General features: G+C 41.0%; 2 protein-coding genes across 3 annotated transcripts in view; one reads left to right on the top strand and one right to left on the bottom strand.

Moving 5' to 3' along the window:
• LOC125904589 (trophoblast glycoprotein-like) overlaps window positions 1–20,342 on the top strand; it is a 567,815-nt gene that overhangs the window by 145,821 nt on the left and 401,652 nt on the right. The gene's annotated exons all lie outside the window — the stretch shown is intronic.
• LOC125904571 (retinoic acid receptor beta-like) overlaps window positions 1–20,342 on the bottom strand; it is a 262,875-nt gene that overhangs the window by 87,214 nt on the left and 155,319 nt on the right. Inside the window, exons 1-2 of one of the 2 annotated variants that reach the window (XM_049602063.1) lie at window positions 16,981–17,207; window positions 611–759 (exon numbers count right to left, since the gene is read on the bottom strand). In XM_049602063.1, the coding sequence (XP_049458020.1) occupies window positions 611–759; window positions 16,981–17,137 (306 nt within the window). In that variant the 5' untranslated portion in view covers window positions 17,138–17,207. Of the gene's footprint in view, window positions 1–610; window positions 760–16,980; window positions 17,208–20,342 lie in introns of those variants that run through there. The other variant, XM_049602062.1, reaches the window with a different exon arrangement.

The following is a 20,342-nucleotide window of genomic DNA, read 5'->3' as shown; positions in this document are numbered from 1 at the left end:
TGTTTTTTCGTTGTTGTTTTTTTGTGTAAAAAATATTATTTCCACGGTCAACAACAAACTTTTACACTTAGTTCAAACTGACATGGAAATATCTCCAATAAGCTAACATCATCATGATCATCATCATCACAGTTAGAAACACTAATTCACATCTAACCTGCCTGTCTTTGGACAACGGGAGGAAACTGCAGCACCTGAAGTAAGACCATGCATGAATAGGGAGAACACGCCAGCTCCACACAGAACGACCTTTTAAATCCTTCTGGACACAAAAGGCCACACAGAGGGGCAATCACACCTTTTAAATGAAACTTATAGATCGTTCTGGGTGGTAAACGTATAATTGCATTCTATTTTCTTTCAATGGTCAGAAATTTACTTCAAGAAAGGCCTCAAGGGAAATCATGCCTTGTATCAGTGCAGACAAAATTACAGAATTTGGTTTAAAAAAAGTTTACAGAAACCTTGAAAAAGCTCTTAGTCTCACTCAGCCACTACACTCTCACTTCAGTGTTTAATAATTTCTACTCGGAGTGAATATGCCCTCCGTTTCAGCGTCACAGAGAGAGAACACAGCATGTCACAGTCTGAGTAGGTACCGGAGTCCTACCTTGCAGCCCTCACAAGCACTGACACCATAGTGGTATCCGGAGGACTTGTCCTGGCAGACGAAGCAGGGCTTGTAGACTCTAGGAGGGGCCGGCGGGGACGGCGGGCTGGGGACGAGCTCCTCAGAACTGGTGCTCTGTGTTTCAATGGCTGCAGGGAATGCAAACAAGAGAAGAAAGAAGATGAGAAGGTTTGGTTTCAAATGACTGAATGATTCATTAAGACATCTGGAACCTCGAAAAGAACATTTACATTAAAAAAAAAAGTTTTCTCAAAATTTTAAAGGCCTAGACACTGTTGCAAGAAAGTTCCTGGATGCTCCTGTAAGTTAGATTACTCTCAGTTTAGAAAAACCATGGGTTGAGTCCATTTATGTTTGCTATCCATGCTACCAGGGTTGGTAATAGTTGATAAGTTGCTCAGTCTGTCATTTGGTAGATCCACCAATTTGGTCCGGGGCAACATGCTGTCATCCCCACTCCTCATATTTTGACGCTTGGGCAGCAGCCTTTTGCATTATATCTTGACGCAGAAGGGGGCACACTGAGTCACATGAGTCACCGTATTGGAAATTGCTAAAAACATCAACATCAAAAGATGCATTGCATTCTTTGTCACACCTTTTATCCAGACTCAATGAACTTGTTTTAGCTGGTGATCTAAATTGGGATTGCCTTAAGCCAGTATCTTATGAGTTCAAATCCTCTGTCAATTTTACACAGTTGATTAACTCACCCACTCGTTCAAATCTTAAATGTATTGAGAAGTCCACCTTAATTGACTTGATTCTTACAAATGTCCCTCATAAATTTTCAGCTATCTGTGTTTTTTGCAATGACTAAAGCGACCACTGTGTTGTTGCTGCTCTAAGGAACACTAAGGTGCCCAAATTAAAGCCACGTACTGTATCGTTTCTAAGAGGAATCTTAAACTTTTTAGTGAGCAAGGATTTTATCATGATTTAGACCATTTCAATTGGGGTAGAACTGAGCTGATCCCTGATGTGGAGACAGCATGGGCCTTTTTTAAAGATGCGTTTACTAAAATCATTAACACTCATGCTACCTATAGGAGGTACAAAGTAAAGGGTCGTGATAACCTCTGGTTCTCCTCTGAACTAGCAAACACTGTTCATGAGAGGATCTCAGCCTGGGCTAAAGCAAGGACCACAGGTTCCACCTCAGACTGGCTTTTTTTAGACAACTAAGAAATAAATGTTCTTCTTTAATTAAGAATGCCAAATCAGAATATTACTTGTCTGTTGTTACAAGTGAAAATTTAAATGACCCAAGGAGGTTCTGGAAAACCACAAAGTCACCTTCTGTGAGTAAAAATTCTCATGTTCTAGATCCCTGTATTACGAAGGACTCTATTGTCGTGCATGACAAAATGGAGATCTTGAATTGTTTTAATGAGCATTTTATATCTTCCGGTTCCTTGTTTGATTCTGCTCAATCTACATCTGGGAAACCCTGTACTCGTGTGCCAGTGTATACTGGTCAAGCTTTTAACCTTGCACCTTTTTCTGTGCAGGAAGTTTGCAAAGCCTTAAAGAATGTAGATCCTAGAAAAGCACCAGGGCCTGATCTAATTGAACCTTACTTCCTGAAAGTGGCATCTGATTTTATAGCAAGGACTCTAATATATATTTTTAATCTTTCAATGGAAACTAAGGTTGTTCCTAGGCTGTGGAAATCTGCTTTTGTCCTCCCTTTACTGAAGGGAGGTGACCCGGCTTGTTTAAACAACTATAGGCTGATATCAAACCTACCAAACAATACTGTCACAGCTGCCCTGAAGGTGGTACATGACAACTTGGTTGCACTTGATAAGAAACAGCACTGTGCGTCACTTTTTATTGATCTGTCTAAAGCTTTTGATACTGTTGATCACAATGTTTTAAAGCTTAGACTTCTTCAGTCAGGACTCTCAGAGCAATCATTTGCGTGGTTTTCAGACTATCTTAGTGACAGATCTCAGTGCATTAGACACAATGGTCTATGTTCTGAATTTGTATCTGTCTGCAAAGGTGTACCACAGGGTTCTATTTTAGGTCCTCTTTTATTTACCCTGTATATAAACAACCTGGGTCAAAATGTGTCTGAGGTTAAGGTTCATTTCTATGCAGATGACACAGTCATTTACTGTTGTGCATCTACTCTTGTCCTGGCCACTGAGCACCTGCAAGGTGCTTTTAATGTTATTCAGGATACCCTACTTCAGCTAAATCTTGTTCTTAATGCTGAAAAGACAAAAATTATGATCTTCAGTAACTCAAAGTCTAGAGCACACATCCCTGCTGTGGTCACTCTGGATGGAAGGAGCATAGAGACTTCCAGTTCTTATAAATATTTGGGTATTTTAATTGATGACTCCCTCACTTTTAAAGCACATGTGCTTCAACAAAAACTGAGACTGAAATTGGGTTTCTACTTTAGTAATAAGTTGTGTTTTCCTTTTAATGTAAAAAAGCGGCTTGTTGCTGCCACTTTTTTTTATCTGTGCTCGACTATGGTGATGTTTTGTACATGCGTGCTTCTGCTCAGTGTCTTCATAAAATTGATACAGCTTATCATTCTGCCCTGAGATCTATAACTAATTGTAAAGTCCTGACTCATCATTGTGAGTTATATTCTCGGGTGGGATGGCCCTCTTTGGCCACCCGCAGGCTTCATCATTGGTATATTGTCATATACAAGGCAATTTTAGGTTTGCTTCCCTCTCACCTAAGTGTCCTTACCATGCCTAGGAGTACCAGACAATACTCCTTGCGCTCCCATGACCTTTACCTACTTTCAGTCTCAAACATCCGTACTGAGCTTGGGAAAAAGGCATTTGCTTATTCTGCCCCCACTGCATGGAACAATCTGCAAAATATCTTACAACTGGACTGCCTAGTTTCTCTAAATGAGTTTAAATCTAAACTTTAGGACTTAGAGGCAGCTTCTTTAAGCTGTCCGTGCTCTTAATTCTGTGAAATACTCTTTTTACTGTATGTACTCCTATGATGTTGTCCTTGTTATGTTATGTCTGTAACTGTGTTTATTTTATGCTGCTGCCTGTCTTGGCCAGGTCTCCCTTGAAAAAGAGGTTTTTAATCTCAATGGGACCTCCTGGTTAAATAAAAGGAAGAGGGCACCTTTCCTATAACACAAGCACACAAAACAAGTTGTGTAGTGTAATGGACTACATTTCTGCAGTGCTTTTCAAGTCTTAGCGACCACTCAAAGTGCTCAAAGTGTCCTTGGGCAAGAAACTAAAAACCAAATTGCTTCCGATGGCTATGGATGAGCCCCTTGTATGGTAGCTTCGGCCACCAATGGGTGAATGGTGCTTGTGTTGTAAAGCACTTTGAGTGGTTGCTAAGATTAAAAAAGCAAAATATAAATGCAGTCCATTTGTTGTAAAGTAGCAGGCCACTGGAGAGAATAAAGTTTCCGGTATTTTTCTTTGGTTAATAACAGCCTCACCAGAAAGCAGGTAGATGATGTTAAACAGCAGTGTTTATGGGAGATGTGCTTGTAATTTGCAGACACAAAGGCACTAACAGCAGCCTTCTTCAAGATAGAGCAATCAGAACACACTTTGCACCTTGAAGTGAAAATGTAACAGACTTCAAATCTATGCAGGGACCAAACCACAGTCCACATGCACACACAGCCTATCTGCATAGAAAATGGAGAACAGTCTCTCCAGCATCTCTACTGATTAGATTACTTTCTTCCGTACTTCATCAGAGTAAACTCAATTACTGATGGTAAGGGACAAGCTCTTATAATTACTGGACCCTCGTCCTTGCAAGGAATTCCCTGGCGGTTTAATCTAATCTCCCGCTACATTCACCCTGTCTGACTTTTTGCACATGTCGAATTTGCAGCTTTGCGTTCGTCAACTTCTGTGGCTCGAGGGAAGCCTTAACAAGTCTGCGGCACATACAGTACCGTACGTGACGATGGATGTTACCTCTGTAAGAAGGGACGAGAAAGTAAGATGACCACCAAGGTTAATTAGAATGAGATGATTTATAAATCTATCGATTCTCACTCTTATCTGAGGAGCAGTTTGGGCAGCAAGGAGAAGTCTCTGTGACTCGTTATGAAACAGTGACAGCATCAACTGCTTAAAACTTTCTGCAGAATCTTTAAGCAGACTTGCATAAAGCTGACATAATGGTGCTGCGTTAGGATTTAGAAAAGTTTGCTGGTCTGAATTTCAAGTGGTATTCATCTGAGAGTAAACAACTTCAGTGGGGAGAGTCAGCCATGTTATTTCTCTATTCTTTAAACAACTCCAGAGCGACCTGGTTTCATTGATGAGGACAGACAGACAGACATTTGTTTCCACTGAAGTCAGGTCATCTCATTGCTCCAAATGGTCTCCCTCTGTTGCTGGCAGAGAGCAGTCAGAAGCAGCTTGCACATAAAGCAGATGTATGGTGAGACACCACAGTGGAGGCAAGCCAGTGGTCTGACACACAAAGCCATCTGATAGGGGAGAGAGGGGGGAATAGATGCTGCTGCATATGTGTGTATGCAAACACATAACTAACAGTGGTGGGGAGCTACTAATTAATGTAATTTAACATGTTACATGCACGTTTACGCAGTACAGGAATGCCTTCTTGTGTCATATTTCAGGATAATGCTGTCCAGCAAAGCCGAGAGCAGCAAAATCAAGGGTAGGATGGCTTTCAAGGAGCTGTCTCTACGTCCAGACAGACTCCATTCATTTGGCAGCACATGCTCAAATATGGAGTATTGTTTTAGACTGGTTATCTTGTTTGAATTTGCACTGCTTTTTGTCTGCCAATTAAATCAATGCGCATTGCTCTAAGCAATGCAAGTCTGCCATGCAAGCAATCAGCCAACCACGCCAAGGAGGGTGGACATGTAATCAGACAAGAACGCCTTTCAGCGCTGGAAATTTCACAATATATTTCTTCTGAAATCAGAAAAAGGCTCTGACATTATTGTACAGTGTAAAGCTTGTTTTCACAAGCAGTTAAAATGCTGTTGACTTTGAAAGGCTCAGTGTCAAACCTTCAGCTTTATTGCCTAGTTTAAAAGTCCAGTGTGCAGGTTTAAGGAGCATCGTTTGGCAGAAATGGTGTATAGCATTCGTAACTACTTTTCATTAGCGTGTAATCACCTACAACTAAGAATTATTGTGTTTTAGAATGAGACGTTTATATCAAAATATGGAGCAGGTCCTCTTCCATGGAGTCCACCATGTTGTTTCTTCAGTAGCCCAGAACGGCCAAACCAAACACTGGCTCTTGATAGCGCCATTTGCATTTTCAGGTTTCGTTTGGTTGCAATCTGCAAACTCAGCTCTAGATGCCACTAAATTCTACACACTAGACCTTCAAAACATTTGTTATAAAATTAATCAAATGTAATAAATTGAGATAGGAATTGAAAACCAGTTCCAGATTGTCCAATCCGTGGGAATCGTAAGGCCACCGAGCGTATCGTTCCTTTTATCAGTGCTGGCATGTTTCTCTGACAGTGCGCACTGCAACAAAGTCATGGCGGAGAAGAAGAAACTGCCTCAAGCAAAGACGGAGTTCTGCTTGTAATGTCTGTAATATAATAATTTCCAGTAAGGTTGGAGACACCTTCCCAGCCAAACAGCACGTCTGTTACTGGGGGTAAATATCCTGTTATAATAACATTATCCATACGCAGGCAGGCTTCGCTGATTTTTTCTTTGACTAAGAAACCTGAAAGAAAACAAATCCTGTTTCAATCTACACTGTGTTCAGACTCAGAGACTCAAACATAATAAAACTGTTGCACTGATGCTGAAAACCTGTGAAGGCCTCCTTTCTTTCCACGTAGAAAACTGATCAGGAATCAACGAGGAAATCGAGACTGGGACTAACAAGCAGAGTAGATAACGGCACTGGTATCAGTAAAATCAAATCATTTCTCATCTTTAGTAGTAAGTTACATTACATATGACATTTTTCACAGGGTAACTAGTAATCTGTAGCGTACTACATTTCAGAAGTCACCCTCCAAACACTGAAACTACTGCAGTGCAAGTCCATGTTAGGCTGGAGGAACATGTTCTCAAATGTGATCATATTACCAAAGGCTCTATTTGCACTCATCATTTTAAGTGTCTTTTATCATATCCACATAAAATCCACACAGCCTTTCTTTGCCATGTATGTCCCAGACCACAAATCTGACTACGGCTAAATGTACACCAGGGTCTGTCAGCATGACTCCGTCACTAATTTAGGATATTCTTTAATTTAAAAATCTCTGATCTCCTAATTTATTGATCATATGGCTGCATGGTCAAAAGGAATGGTTCAGTTTATCCACAAGCTCAACCCCCCACCCCGACTCTACAGAGAAGCCACGCAGTAATATCCCTGTCCTGTATCCAACATGTAATAAGTGAAACAAGGTGTTCACCTGAGACAATGATGAGGATGTACGACTACTGGAGCACAAAAACAATGTATATTAGCCTTCCCCAGGAGGTGCGGCACACTTTAACATACATCGAGAGGAAAAATACTTTTGTTACTGATATGCCGTCAGGGCATTTGTGATGGCTGGGTAGTCCCACACTGAGCAGAGGCAGCGCCAACAATTCAGCCCCGCTGCCTATTTGAAACTCATGGCTGCGTCTGGGAGACAGTGTGACCACCTGCAGACAGATGGGACGCATAAACATAGATTCATTACGCCTCTCAGAGTGTGTGTGTGTGTGTGTGTGGGGGGGGGGGGGGGTGGCAGGAGGGGGTGGTCAATGGGTACCTGTATGGTGGTGTATAGGCCCTATCAGGTGCAGGGGAGCCTTTTTCCATTTTCTGCGTGATTAAACTTTGAGTCGACTTCCCCGCATGTTAACATACACAGAAAGCTCCATTAGAGGAATAAAGGCTGGTGACAGACAAGCACGTACGGCGCGTCTGGCTTCAGAGCAGGCAGAGAAAAATCTGTGGCTGCTGAACCCTTAGCCTCTGGCTGAACCTGCCGCTGGGGTCAAACAGGAAAGCACACACTCCCTGCTGGAGGCTGCAGGCAGAAAGAGGGGAAAGACTAGAGAAAACAGCTCCTGTGATTGGCCCGTCCGCTGGGACTGAGCCTGCTGACACCAGGAGCGCACCGATACACAGGCCCGATACTGGCTTTCATAACAGCCAGTAGTCAGTATGAGTGATAAGCTCCAGAAAAAAACACACAGCTGACAAAAGTTTAAAACTTTGCTCTCAAATTAGTTTTGACTGATAACATTAAGACAAGATCTGATAATCTCCCTCTTGTCTTGATCTGATACAAGCGCTGCTGTGACCTCATCAGATCATGTCAATGTGACATTCACCACAGTTTAAAAAATGCAAGTGATGCAATGTAAGTTCAATTAAGAAATAACACAATGGGGTTTTTTGTTACAGCTAAAAAGTTCCTAAGTTATAAAATGCCCTTTGACTTTTCAATTCAACTCAGTAGGGGTTAAGGGTCTCACTTGGTCAGCTAGTGGCTAACTGTGGCTAATGCTAGCTAACATTGGCAAACTTTAGCCAGAAATGGTTGTGTAACTGACATGATGGTTTTCTGATGTAATAACTTTTCTCTACTTTGTAACTGTACTTGAAACTTGTCTTTGGCCAACATTTAACTCTACCTCAGAGTTCTGGAGCCTTATATTCGCTTTAGCTGAATTTTAGAAGTTGCTTTTAAACAGGAGGCGTACTGCGGATATTGTCCTCCATTAGAGGTCAACCAACTTATCGATTTGGCCAATTTATCGGCGCTGATGGGATGTTTTATTGGCCAACGTGGCCTCGATAGTGGCCAGTAAGGCAAGGATGAACATCAGCCGCAGGGCTGAAGAGGGGAGGGTTGAGTTAAATAATCAAGTTTCATTTTAACACATATTTACATGATTTTTTTTGGCTGTGAATGCTGCCACTTTCTGTTCCAAATTAACAGCCCTTCAGTGTTTCATTCACTGGGTTTTGACTTTTTTTATGTTAGATAAATTATTGAGAGATAATTTCAGTATTGTGAAATACAGAATAACTCTTCCATTTTCTTGTTTCAAATTACATCTATTTTTTTTCCAGCCCTGCAAAACACTCAAAAGTAATTGAAGTACTTACTGCAAACACAAATAACAGAAATACTGCTAATTTCTGATTATCACTTTGCCCGGAGAATACACAGAGTCAAGGTGATGTCACTGTGTACCTGAAAATATCAGTTTGACTTTGAGAAAAAAATAATAACAAAAGAAAAATAATAATAAAAATAAAAATTTCTCCCACTTAGATTTTTCATTCAAGTTTGATGTTCAATTCCAGATTTATATAATTCATGTATGTATTAATGACACAGATGTTCAGTTCAACAGTTATGCAGTTTCTAATAAAGTCACAGGTTGTTCATTTTTGACAAAAAATATATTTCATGAGGGGTTAGACATCATCTTTCTCCTACTCCAAACTATAATTATCATATTGGCCTTTAAAAATCCAGCATCAATCGACCTATTCTCCATCTTACAGTGAGCAAAGCCCCAAAAACTATATCACGTCACGGCCAGTATGGACAGCAGAAATCATTTTAACAACCACTAACTCTGAATGTACATTTGTCATGTCAAATTTTAATATTATAAACATTTTTGAATATATTCTACAGAGATGAGTGTAGTAGAAACGTCTCAATAATCCCTCACTGCGGAGGAAAACTGTTCAGACAGAGATCAACCTTGAGCCAGAAACACAGTCTAGTTTCAACCTAATGGAGGTTTGTTTACAACCAGTCGGATCGTGTGACTGCTCGTGTTTCTGCCATGTCTGACTTCTTTTTATCAAAATGTTCCCCAGATGTCACCAAATAACTTGGAGAGTATAATGTTACTACTGCCGACAGTATTGACTGTCTAAACTGTGAAAACATGTCTCAACTTGTAATGAGCAACACGCTTTTTGTCAAATGGTGAAGATATTATTGTTGTGCATGTGTGTGCTGACACCCGAAAATATGTACTGACCACAAAGGGGCTGAAATTTTTCCACAAAATATAATTTATAAGCATGCAAAAAAACCAATCCATGTGCAAATTGGGGCATTGCGTGCTCAGAACTGAGACACAAATCGAATGCAAAAGAAAATGGTCATTACTGCTAAACTGTCTGCAGGCTCTTGGCAGCAACCCTCCAAAAATATACAGTGGGCGCCACAGCCAGCTTGAAAAACCCAAAGTGGTCGGGCCTGAAATGAGCAGTGCGAGGCAGGATGTGAGGTTACTCGTAGGTAATGGCGAAATAATCTGCAGAGCTGCAGCGTCATCTATCCGCTCTGTGCCCTCCACGTCCTTATATCCAGTTCCTCCAGTCTGAAAAACAGTGACATGTAAAACTCTCCCCACATGGTCCACATGACCAACAGATGGCAAAGAACCCCAAGCAAAGTCTGTCGCTGCACACAGGCAATTTAACACAATGATGCCGCATTCGAAATTAGGACAAAGCTGCTTTCCTGCTGCAGATAATGGAGGGGAAAAGGTGCAGTTCAAATCTCACGCGTAATTTTTGCTTAAATAAAAATCAATTGAGAACCATAAATCGCCGTGATTCAATTAAACCTGACAAATTAGAAGCCATCAGCAGAGAGAGAAACCAGGACAGGAACGGAGCGAAAAGAGGAGGGATGTAGAGAAAGAGAGGCATTTCCTGAAGCTCCTCTGGGTATTTGTGTATTTGGTTTGTGTTAAGGAGAAAGCTGTGGTGATTTGGGCGTGGAGTGGTGGGCATAGCCTGGGAGGATAAGAGGAATATTACTCCCAGTTGGTGGATCCAGCCCCTCTCCTCCTCCTCTTCCTCCTTCTCCACTCAGCTGACTCTCCATCCAGTCTGGGAGTGTTTTTCCTGCAGGTTCTCTCTGCAGGAGCGCCGAGCGCATAGCTCACATACAGCAGGCCCAGTCAGAGGAAATGGTCAAAGTTCACCCAAAGTACACCAAATTAGAAGCAGCTTTGCTCTGCGCTCCAATGTGTTTTACAGAGGTGGATATTTAGACGAGCTTTAAACACTCAAGGAAAAGAAAATAACAGTAGGGAACAGTCATTTGACTTCATGTCTGGCGGGGAAATGGAGGAGGAGAGCAGTGGGGAGAGGTGAGGATCTGCTTTTCATCAGGGCCTCTATTCTGTATTTGACAGAAAAAAACTCACAACTCTGACTCTATTTCTTGATTTTATGTGCTGACAACGTATTATTAAGTGACTGGTGTTTGGGTTCACAGATTCCCACGCAGTCATGTGACAGAACCCTCCCCCAAACCCTTCTTTTGACCCCCCCTGTGACCCCATGGCGACCCTGTGGTGAATGCAGTGTCGAGGTCAAACTACACGTTGATGGGCAGCAGCGGCAGCGGCAGCAGCGCAACACAACAGGTGCGAGCCACATCAAAGCTTTCATAAAAACGCAGCGAGAAACTAAGACAGCCATAAAAGCAGATGACGAGGGAGAAAGCTCAGGAGAGGAACGTGGGGAAAGGAATAAGGTTGTTGAAATGCGAGAGGTTTCTTTTTAATCCACAGGAATTTGTGGCCTTAAAAGCACAGCGCCGGTATGGTTTTATTCTCCCCTGCCAGCAGTTTGAGACCAAACTGGATTCTGGTGTCGGCGCTGTTAGAAAACAGTCAAAAGAGGTGAAGCTGGGAGCTCTGGGAAGGGTGTGGCAAACAAATCCAAATCAACAATCAGAATGTTTCAGCTGAGGGACACAAAAAAACATGAAAATAGAGCTGTGAGTTATTCTCATTTTATACAGAGGCTGATAAAATTATTTCAGTACAGGGGCAAAATAATGTTTTATTTTTGCTTTAGATTTTAGTTATTTTAAAAATTTGTATCAACATCACCGACAATATTCAAGCTGGAATTCACAATCTTAAAATTATATCTTTTTATGCCAAAAATGTCACCACACAGTGTTCATTGTTTTAAGTGTTGAACAAGCAATTAGGCATATATTCTACATTAATCTCCACCCACTATCGCCATTAAAGCCTGTTGAGACTGAGGTCAGTTTTAAAAGGTGGCCTCACATTCGCTGAGCGGCAACAGCCTTTAATTTTACACCTTAAAAAGCCCAAATATTATAAATTAAAGGTACGATAAATGAACACAAAATAAGTCAATGTAAGGGTTAAAAACAACTGAAGTTGATCCTCAACTAATCAAAATGAAACCCAAACTGCTGCAGTATTAAACACAGTTGCGTTCATGATAACGCTGTAATAATTTAATTCAAGCTTTAAGCCCTTTTAAAAATATATGTGAAATATACAGACACACGTTTGTAAAATGTTGATTTTTGAAGGATGTTGTGCAGACCTTTAGAAACGCTCAGGTTGTTATGAGCAACAAGCACTTCATAATTAATATGTGATTAACATGGTTTTAAACTGCACCTCAGACGGTTAATGACAGCACAGAAATAAAAAATGAATCGACAAAATCGCTCATGAAATTCGTATGAATCGATAAAAGGTGCAAAGAAGGACTCAATCAGATGGCGCACCTCACTGACTGTTTGTTTGTTTCACTGAGAACAGTTTCAAAAATTGTAATAATTGTTTTTAGTGCCAAAGAAGAAGAGGAATTAAAAGTTGGTTCATCTTGGACTCGTAAAAACCCGAGTCAGAAATGGTCGAGTACGGAGCTTTGAAGTTTCTGAATCTTTTGTTTGTTTTCTAATCTTCCGCCATTTAATTACTTCTCAGCCGGTCTTGGTCGTGTCTGCGTTCTGTCTTTTTACCAGGGCTGTCCAAACCATTTTTTGGTCTTTGGAGCACCAGACCCGAGACAGCGCCTGACGAAGCGCTGTGAAACAGAAATGCAGAATCAACGTACTGGTTCCAACAAATGTAACATTTGAGATTTTGGACGAATCAGTGTTTCTGTCAAACAGGTGAGAGGCAGCGCCGCTCTCGCTATCGGCAAACGGTCAGTTCTGTCCGGTCAGCACGAGCTAATACAGCCGCAGCGACTACTGTAACACCCGAAACAGAGAGGTTAAACAAAGGTCTTAACAAACTCACAGTGACATGGAAATGGCTTATGTCTGTTGATTAAACAGGTAATAACTGTTGGGTAGCATTAGCCGTGTCATGCCCTGTCACTGTCTGTGTGCGGGTGGACTCGGTGTGGAGCGGAGCAGCTCTACAATGTCAATTTCGGCAATTTTAACTTTTAAAAAAGAAAAGGAAAGAAAAGAAATATAAACGTGGTCAATGCTGGTCTTGTGGGGGCCACCAGAAATAAATCAGTGTACATAAAATATAGAGAAATTTAGAAACTGCTCGACGAACGAATGTCCGACTGGTCAACTGTTTACCATTTATTTTGCCTTTAGCTTCTTTTAACCGTTGTCCTCCTGCTTTTTTATGTCGTCTGCAAAGCACTTTGAATTGGCTTGCTGTTAAAAGGTGCTTTACAAATAAACTGGTCTTCAATTCACACCATGAAAAGTGTTTTCCTTTTAACAGGGCGGAAAAGCCTCTGAAACAGCAATTAAATCATCATGAGAAAGTTCTCCACTGGAAGCAGATTAAAAAAACATATTTCAGAGTTAGGCAGCTTTTTAAAAGCAACACCGAGTCTTTAAATGAGTCATTCTTTAAAAAATAAAAGTAAAAAGGTGTTTTTGTGCAGAGGTGGTCGAGCAGGAGCCTGTAGCAGTCGCGGCGTTTGATATTTGTGATACTGCAGATCCACAGTATCAATGTAACCCTGGTGGGACCCTAACACTGTCCTAATCATGTCAATTAAACATGCCTGGCATCAGAGAGCTCTCCTTTCATTTCACTGTTGTACATCGCTTTTTATTTCCCCCCATCCACCTTTCATTTCACACGCCCACTAAATTAGCTTGGTGTGCAAGCTGTGCTAATGGCTTTTCATGTCCATATCAGAGGCGCTTAAGCCTTGAAGACAAAAAGGCCCCAATTATCCCATAACACACATCAGCTGCTCAGCACATATCACACTCAAACATCACACTCTGTCTTTTTAAGTCACAACGGCAGCCGTGTTTACAGACAATCACCTTTCCACTTGTTTGTCTGATGGCGTTTGGATTTGTTTTGATGAGGTAAAATGACGCAATGCTTTTAATGTGAACGTCATTTGTGTCTTTACGCGGCGTGGGTATCATGTGCAGCCATTCCTCAGCCGCAAAGCCCATTTTATCTGTGTAAAGGAGGTCCTTGATCATTCTTAATTAACATCTAAACTGGTGGAGGAAGTGCATTAATGGCTGGCTTGTTGTCAATGCGGCTAATTAACACCCAGGAGGTTTCCATTATCCTGAACAAATAAATTAATAAACCAACATTTCAATGACCCTGGGAGAGGCTTTCTCGAATCAAAGTCTAATTTAAACAGAGCCTTATTCATACAGGAGGAGGGCAGGGGTGTTCTGTCCGACAGCACAAGAGGCCAAGGTGCAGCTCTGCGGGCCGAGGGCCACTGTGTTTTGAGAAAATGCAATAAAAAAAATCTTTTGTCCCATTTAGCGCTTCATGAGTCCTTATAAGGCCAACGTGTGTGTTAAAGGGCACTGACTGCCTAACTGCACAGACAATCAAACACCTTGGCTTTATTCGCATCCACCAAACATTATGTGAAACGCCCTGAGAGACGACACAGGCTTTAGTTCATTTGAATTAATTTCTGTGACAAATGGAAAATGGAATTAAACACATTTTTTTTCAGTATTAACAATCAAAGGGCCGTAGCTTCCACTGAGGAGGTCACTGTCTCCTTTGTGTCCATGTTTTAGGCCGGTAAGTAAGTAAAGGAGTGTTTCTTCATAGATGTGTATTCCTGACAGTGTGGACGAGGCACCGTTGTGACCTTGGTGTAAATACGAGAAAGAGAAGACAAATTCTAGAGACTTTAATTCTAGTGTCTGGTTAAAATGTACTAAGGGGGCCGAGGGACGTATAAAGGGAAGGGGTCTTGACCTTAGCATTGTAAAGACGCTGGCTACGGTCCTGTTTCAACGCAGCTACTGCAGCAGCTTTTTTCTAAGACGCTGCTCTTCAACAGTTTAAACCTACAGTTTAGACTCAGACCTAACTTCAACTTCAAACTTGTGCATAAATACGACTTTTGCAAGAGTAAAAAAACAGCTGAAGTTATTGTAACGGAGCACAACGAACCAAAATGTTTCACTAATACATCCATGATTAACAATTAAAGCCTTTATTTAGGTTTTAAGCACTTAAAGAAACCCTGACAGGCATGTAAAGGTGATTCATTTCATTTCTGAGGAATATTTTGCCACTAATTCAACTGTTTCTACTTGACTTTAAAAAGAAAAAAGAATACGGATGTTATGAACAATAAGCAATTCATTATAAACGTAAGAATAAGCAGAAATCAGCAGATTCTGATCATGTGTTTCTCCGAGGAGTAACTCTGTAAAATCCGAACGTTGTGACATAAATAAAATAATCCAGAATTCAAATGAGAACTTTGAAATGACAGAAAAAATAGTTGAACTCTACATGGAATTACTGAATCGAATATATCTAATATCTGGGGGACTAAAATCCTGACTACAACTCTGTCTAATTGTGTGTAAGAGTGCTGGATGGTGATACAGAATAATAAATTAAGATTAAATCACATTTTCTTTAGTTTAAGAATTTAAGGGAAAATGTGTCAGATATTTTTAGACATTTTCTTTTACATTTAGTGAACTCTGACGGAAATAAAAACTTTAAAGACACAACTTTCCCATCGCATTATGTTATTTTTACACGCAAGTTTAACATCACGATTACCATGAAAGAAGAAATTATATATAGCTCACTGCTTTTATTATTACTGGACTAAATAGCTGAAATTATTAGATGATTAATGCCAGAAAATTAATGGGCAACAATTGTTTTAATGATTTTTAAAAAAGAATAAGACAGATCAAACTTACTCAATGTGAAATTTTTCTTGCTTTCTTTGCCACAAACAACAATACTTTAATAAATTTGGGTTTTGCATGGCTGCTTGGACAAAAGTAATCTAAAGATGTCACCCTGCACTCTGGATATTTGTGGGTTTTATGGAGACAAAAACATGAATCGCAACAATAACCAGTAAGTTACAGAGAGATGTGAGTCTGTCTTCATCTCAGCCTGACCTGCAGCTGAGCGCAGTGCGAGGCAGCTCAGGTTAAAGGTGGCAGCTGTCATGTCTGCACTTTCCCTGCACTGATAAGAGCCTCTTTTGACCGAGTGCCCTTGAGCAAACACTTCCTGAGGAATGACAGCTGGAGCCTGGTCATTATCAGATGGGGATAAATCACAGAGCAGCAGCAGCAGCAGGGTAACAGTGAAAAACAAACACTGACAAGTGCCTCATGAGCACACAGTGAGAGGATGAAAGTGATCTGCAGCTGAAGATGATGATACAGGCGGTTTAATGCAGCTTTCTGACAGGGATTTTTTTTAATCATGTCCCATCATGCTGCCCTACAAACTACTCACCACCCTGCGTTTCTTTTGATCCTGTTAAAATAATTATTTAACCCTATATGATGACCTAATTTTTGATTAGATATAAATCTCTCTCGGAATGCAGCTGCCTTTAAAGCATCAACTTCAGTCTCCAGGACAAAAACTCGCAGCAGTCCATCGATCAGCCGGAGCCAATTCTAAACGCAGAGGTTGACATGTTCCGATAGCAGCTCCGCTAATCTTGTTGAAAAGTCCGAGGGGTCATTTATCTAAATCAGTGTCACAGAGCGCAGGTCGCGGCTCGTCAGGCCGCCCCTCCTGTCATGTGCGGCCGGGGAAGGAGGTGTGGAAACGCCGCCTGTGTTTACTCTCTGCATTCCTGCAGCCTGCTGCTCTCTGAACTGAACTGATCTGAGACAAGCCATACATCAGCAGGTCGTGGCTGCTTCCACTGCTGTGAATTTATGACGGCGCACGGTAGGAGTGAAATATGACGTGCAGGGAGAAAGTTTCCTGAGAGTTTCCACTGAAGCAAACATCCAAAACAAACTTTTTCCATCAGACAAAATTACACTTCGTCATGTCACTGAGCTGCCCAATCCTCCTGCGTCTCAATTATTCATCCTAATATTTTTATAAAGTGATGCGTCCATGCGCCAACTCTTCCCAAATCTAATTTAAAATGAGCAATACCTGATCACCACAGTAATTATCAGACCTGAGGCCCTTTATGGCAACTTGTTGTGAATCATGTGGATGATGGACTCAGCCCGCGGCGGCCCATCATCACCTCCAGCTCAGCCCTCACAGCTTTAAGTGAGCCAATAACCACAACAGCAACAATAACAAGAGATGACGAGAAGTTGGACCTACAGTGTGCGCTCCGGCGGTGCTGCCACTCTCTGTGCGCCAGTCCGCTGATGCAGGCTTTCAGAGCCTTCTCCTGCAGCATGCAGGAGGACGGGCTGGACGTGTAGAAATCCAGCATCTGCCCGGGACTCACGGCCAGCACGTCCATGCAGTCAAACATGATGACGGCGCTTCGTTCAACTAGTCTTGTGCGTTATGGATAAATATCACCGGCATAAGCGCACACAACTCCATCAAACTCCGCTGTTTCCCCCCCTCCTCCCCCTCCTCCTCCTCCTCCTCCTCTTCTCCCTCTTCGTCTTCTTCTTCTTGGCACGGCAGATTTCGCTCCTCTTGTTCTCCTTCGTCCCGCACCGGAATCATGAATTATTTCGGACCAAAATGCTCCACGGCTTCTTCTAAATGCTCGTTTGCCATTTTCTCGCGCCGTGTCCGGTCAGCGCGCAGCCACGGACGTGTGAACGGGACTCCTTCATAATAATCATGATAATAACACCCCGACGTGTTTTCATTGAGTCGCCCCGTCCCGGTTAGCAGCAGTGGCGGAGCCCGCCCGAACTGGAGGATCTTTCTTTTCTATTATCAAAAATAACACGGACGGCGTTTAAAAGCACTCGTTCTCCTCTCCGATGACGAATGGGTTATCCGTCCCCCCGTGCAGCTCATTTCCAACTAGTTTTGCCACAGAGAATAAAAGATTGAATTGCCTAATATATGCGAGTGAACTTTGTATGAACCCTTCCGAGGCTGCTGACCTTCAAATGACCCAGGCAGGCTGACATCACTGCAGCTCCGCAGCGCGGAACAAGGCGGAGAGAAGAAACGCAGGCGGAAAAATAATAAAGATCTATTTTTTTTCTCTCCTGGAAAGAAACAAAATACACGACGGTCCCGAAAATTTGAAACCAACTCCTTTTTTTTTATTAGCAGCCGAATAAGTAGCCTGTTACTACAGCAAGACGTGTCTGCGCTCTGGAGGAGGGCTGCTTTTACGCACAGTGACAGGAAAATGCTCCATTCCTACAGATTAATAACCACTCAGCACCAGCAGGACTATTTATGTGTTTATAAAGAAATTATTTACTAACAGTAAAGAAAGAAAGAAAAGTCTGTGTCACATATCTGTTGACAAACTTAAGCAATGGCTGATTATCTGGTCACTGTGCTCTGTGTCATTTTAAAGAAAAAAAAATATTTCTGAATGTTTCACTGACGGAAAATCTATTTTGATATTTCTGGAGGTTCCTGTTTGGCTTTTGCTCTTCACAGAAATGACACAAAGTCTTTATAGAAAAATGACAAGATCAAGACATGCATTGTTAATAAAATATTGGAACTAAATTCTGACATTTTTCCCCCCCAAAATATATATATATATATTAAAACATGCAATATCACAATTTACCAAACTTACAAAAAATAGACTAATTCTTATGTACTTTTTTTTTTAACAATATCAATTTGTTCGGCATGATTTCTGTATGACTTTATAAGAATATTAAAACCTACTGGCTGAGTTATAAATACGGTGGGAGTCAAAGGGAGCTTTTAAACACTTTGTCTTTGCGTTACATTTAACTAAAACTTGCTTATTCACAGTTCATCAGTGTGGATTGCGAAATTATAACAGAGTTTGCACTGCACACCTCCCAAAATGTACACTTTTTATTTCTTTTTAAATTATTATTATTATTTTGTAAGCATAGGAAAAAATAATTGGGTTATACAATTGGAGTCAATGGGAGCTTTTTAAACTCTACATTTGATGCCTATTCACAGTTCATCAGTGTGCACTGTGAAATTCTACTGAAGTGTAACCTGCACACCTCCCAAAATTTTACACTTTCATTTATTTATTGTAAGAATAGGAAAACTAATTGAGTTATAGAAACAGTAGGAATCAATGGGAGGCTTTTAAACACTTCTGCTTTAGGCTGAATTACAGCATCTAATAAATGAATAAACAAGTTCTAGGATTAAAATGAGCTTATTTATAGTTGATCACTGTGTCTGTGCTGTGTGGCTCGCAAAATTTTAAACTTGCTCTGTGAACACACTGCAGCAATGATTGGCCGAGTGCGATCAATCACAAGGTCTTTTAAAGAACACATTATTTTTCAATGTTGCACTCATGGGGACTTTATTTTGACATGTATAACATTTCTGTTTCACTTTTGCTCACCGTTAAAAAATAAAATAAAAAATCTGGAAAACCTGGAAACTGTGAACTCAAGTAAAAATCCTGTAACACCAGCTCTGTGAGTGACCACTTCCTGGACGGCGGTGAGGCTGAATCAAAAGTGTCGCCTTTTTATGTAAATGTACAAAGTTGTCTTATTAACTTAGAGTGGGAGAAAATGTAAAAAGCGTATCCTTAAGGGATGAAAGTGAAACTTATTTATGCTTTCACTTTTAGTCTCATTCACAAAAGGCTGACAGCAAGGCAGTGCAACATGTTTGGGACGTGCTGAGCATACGAGACACGGATCATACTGCACGAGTTGTTGTTTGTTTTGATATAATTTTGCTTAAAAGTTTTTGTGAAATGTGTTCCCTGATTTCTTCAGTTAATCAGCAATGTTTGCTGTTTTTGGATTCTTCTTTCACCAGAGGCGTGCGAGACAGACAGTTTTCTTTACGTATTCCAGGTAACACAGCATGAATAACTGATATATGGGTGGTCATTTTGTGGGTGAAGTATTCTTTTAATCTACGTCTGCATTAGGATGTCATACAAGGGCGCAAGTCCTGTTTTAACACTAAGGGGAACACATATAAAACGAGGCATTTCCACCGAGAAACAATTAATGTCCTGCCTTCTGGTGAATTTTTAAGCAACAATTTGTGTATTTCCTGCCCCCTGCGCCCCCTAAAATCTACAGCACTGCAATAATACATGACATCACGTGACTAAAAAGTGGCTAATGGTAAAGTAAGTAGCAGGTCCCTTAAATAACTGAAATATATGGTGCTCATTTTAATTTAATAATCAAGTGTAACATCTGTGACCCTTTTTCTTTCAAACTCAAACACACACACAAACCTGGTTATATCACTGTTACATACGGCCGTATACGTCCTAAGTCCTAGGTTTCAAAACAAAAGTTGATGCAGTCATTGATTTTTATTCTGTCCGACAGTTTCTGCATCTGATTTTGACAAAGGTGAAGGCTGTGAAAAACTTCCCAAAAGCAACGACGTGATCGCAGCTCATTATGTGAAAGCTATAACAACATTACACTGAAATACAGTATGTTACAGATTAAACTACCCAGCAGTGGTTTGGCAGTTCAAATTCACCTCAGCTTCAACATTAAGACGCTGCTTACAGTGTGCAGCATTGACTCACTAACAATAAGCCAATA

This window comes from Epinephelus fuscoguttatus, linkage group LG17 (assembly GCF_011397635.1).
Source record: "Epinephelus fuscoguttatus linkage group LG17, E.fuscoguttatus.final_Chr_v1".
In the NCBI taxonomy this organism is placed as follows: domain Eukaryota; kingdom Metazoa; phylum Chordata; class Actinopteri; order Perciformes; family Serranidae; genus Epinephelus; species Epinephelus fuscoguttatus.
The sequence above is the reverse complement of the archived record's forward strand: the minus strand, read 5'-3'. Positions and strand labels throughout refer to the sequence as shown.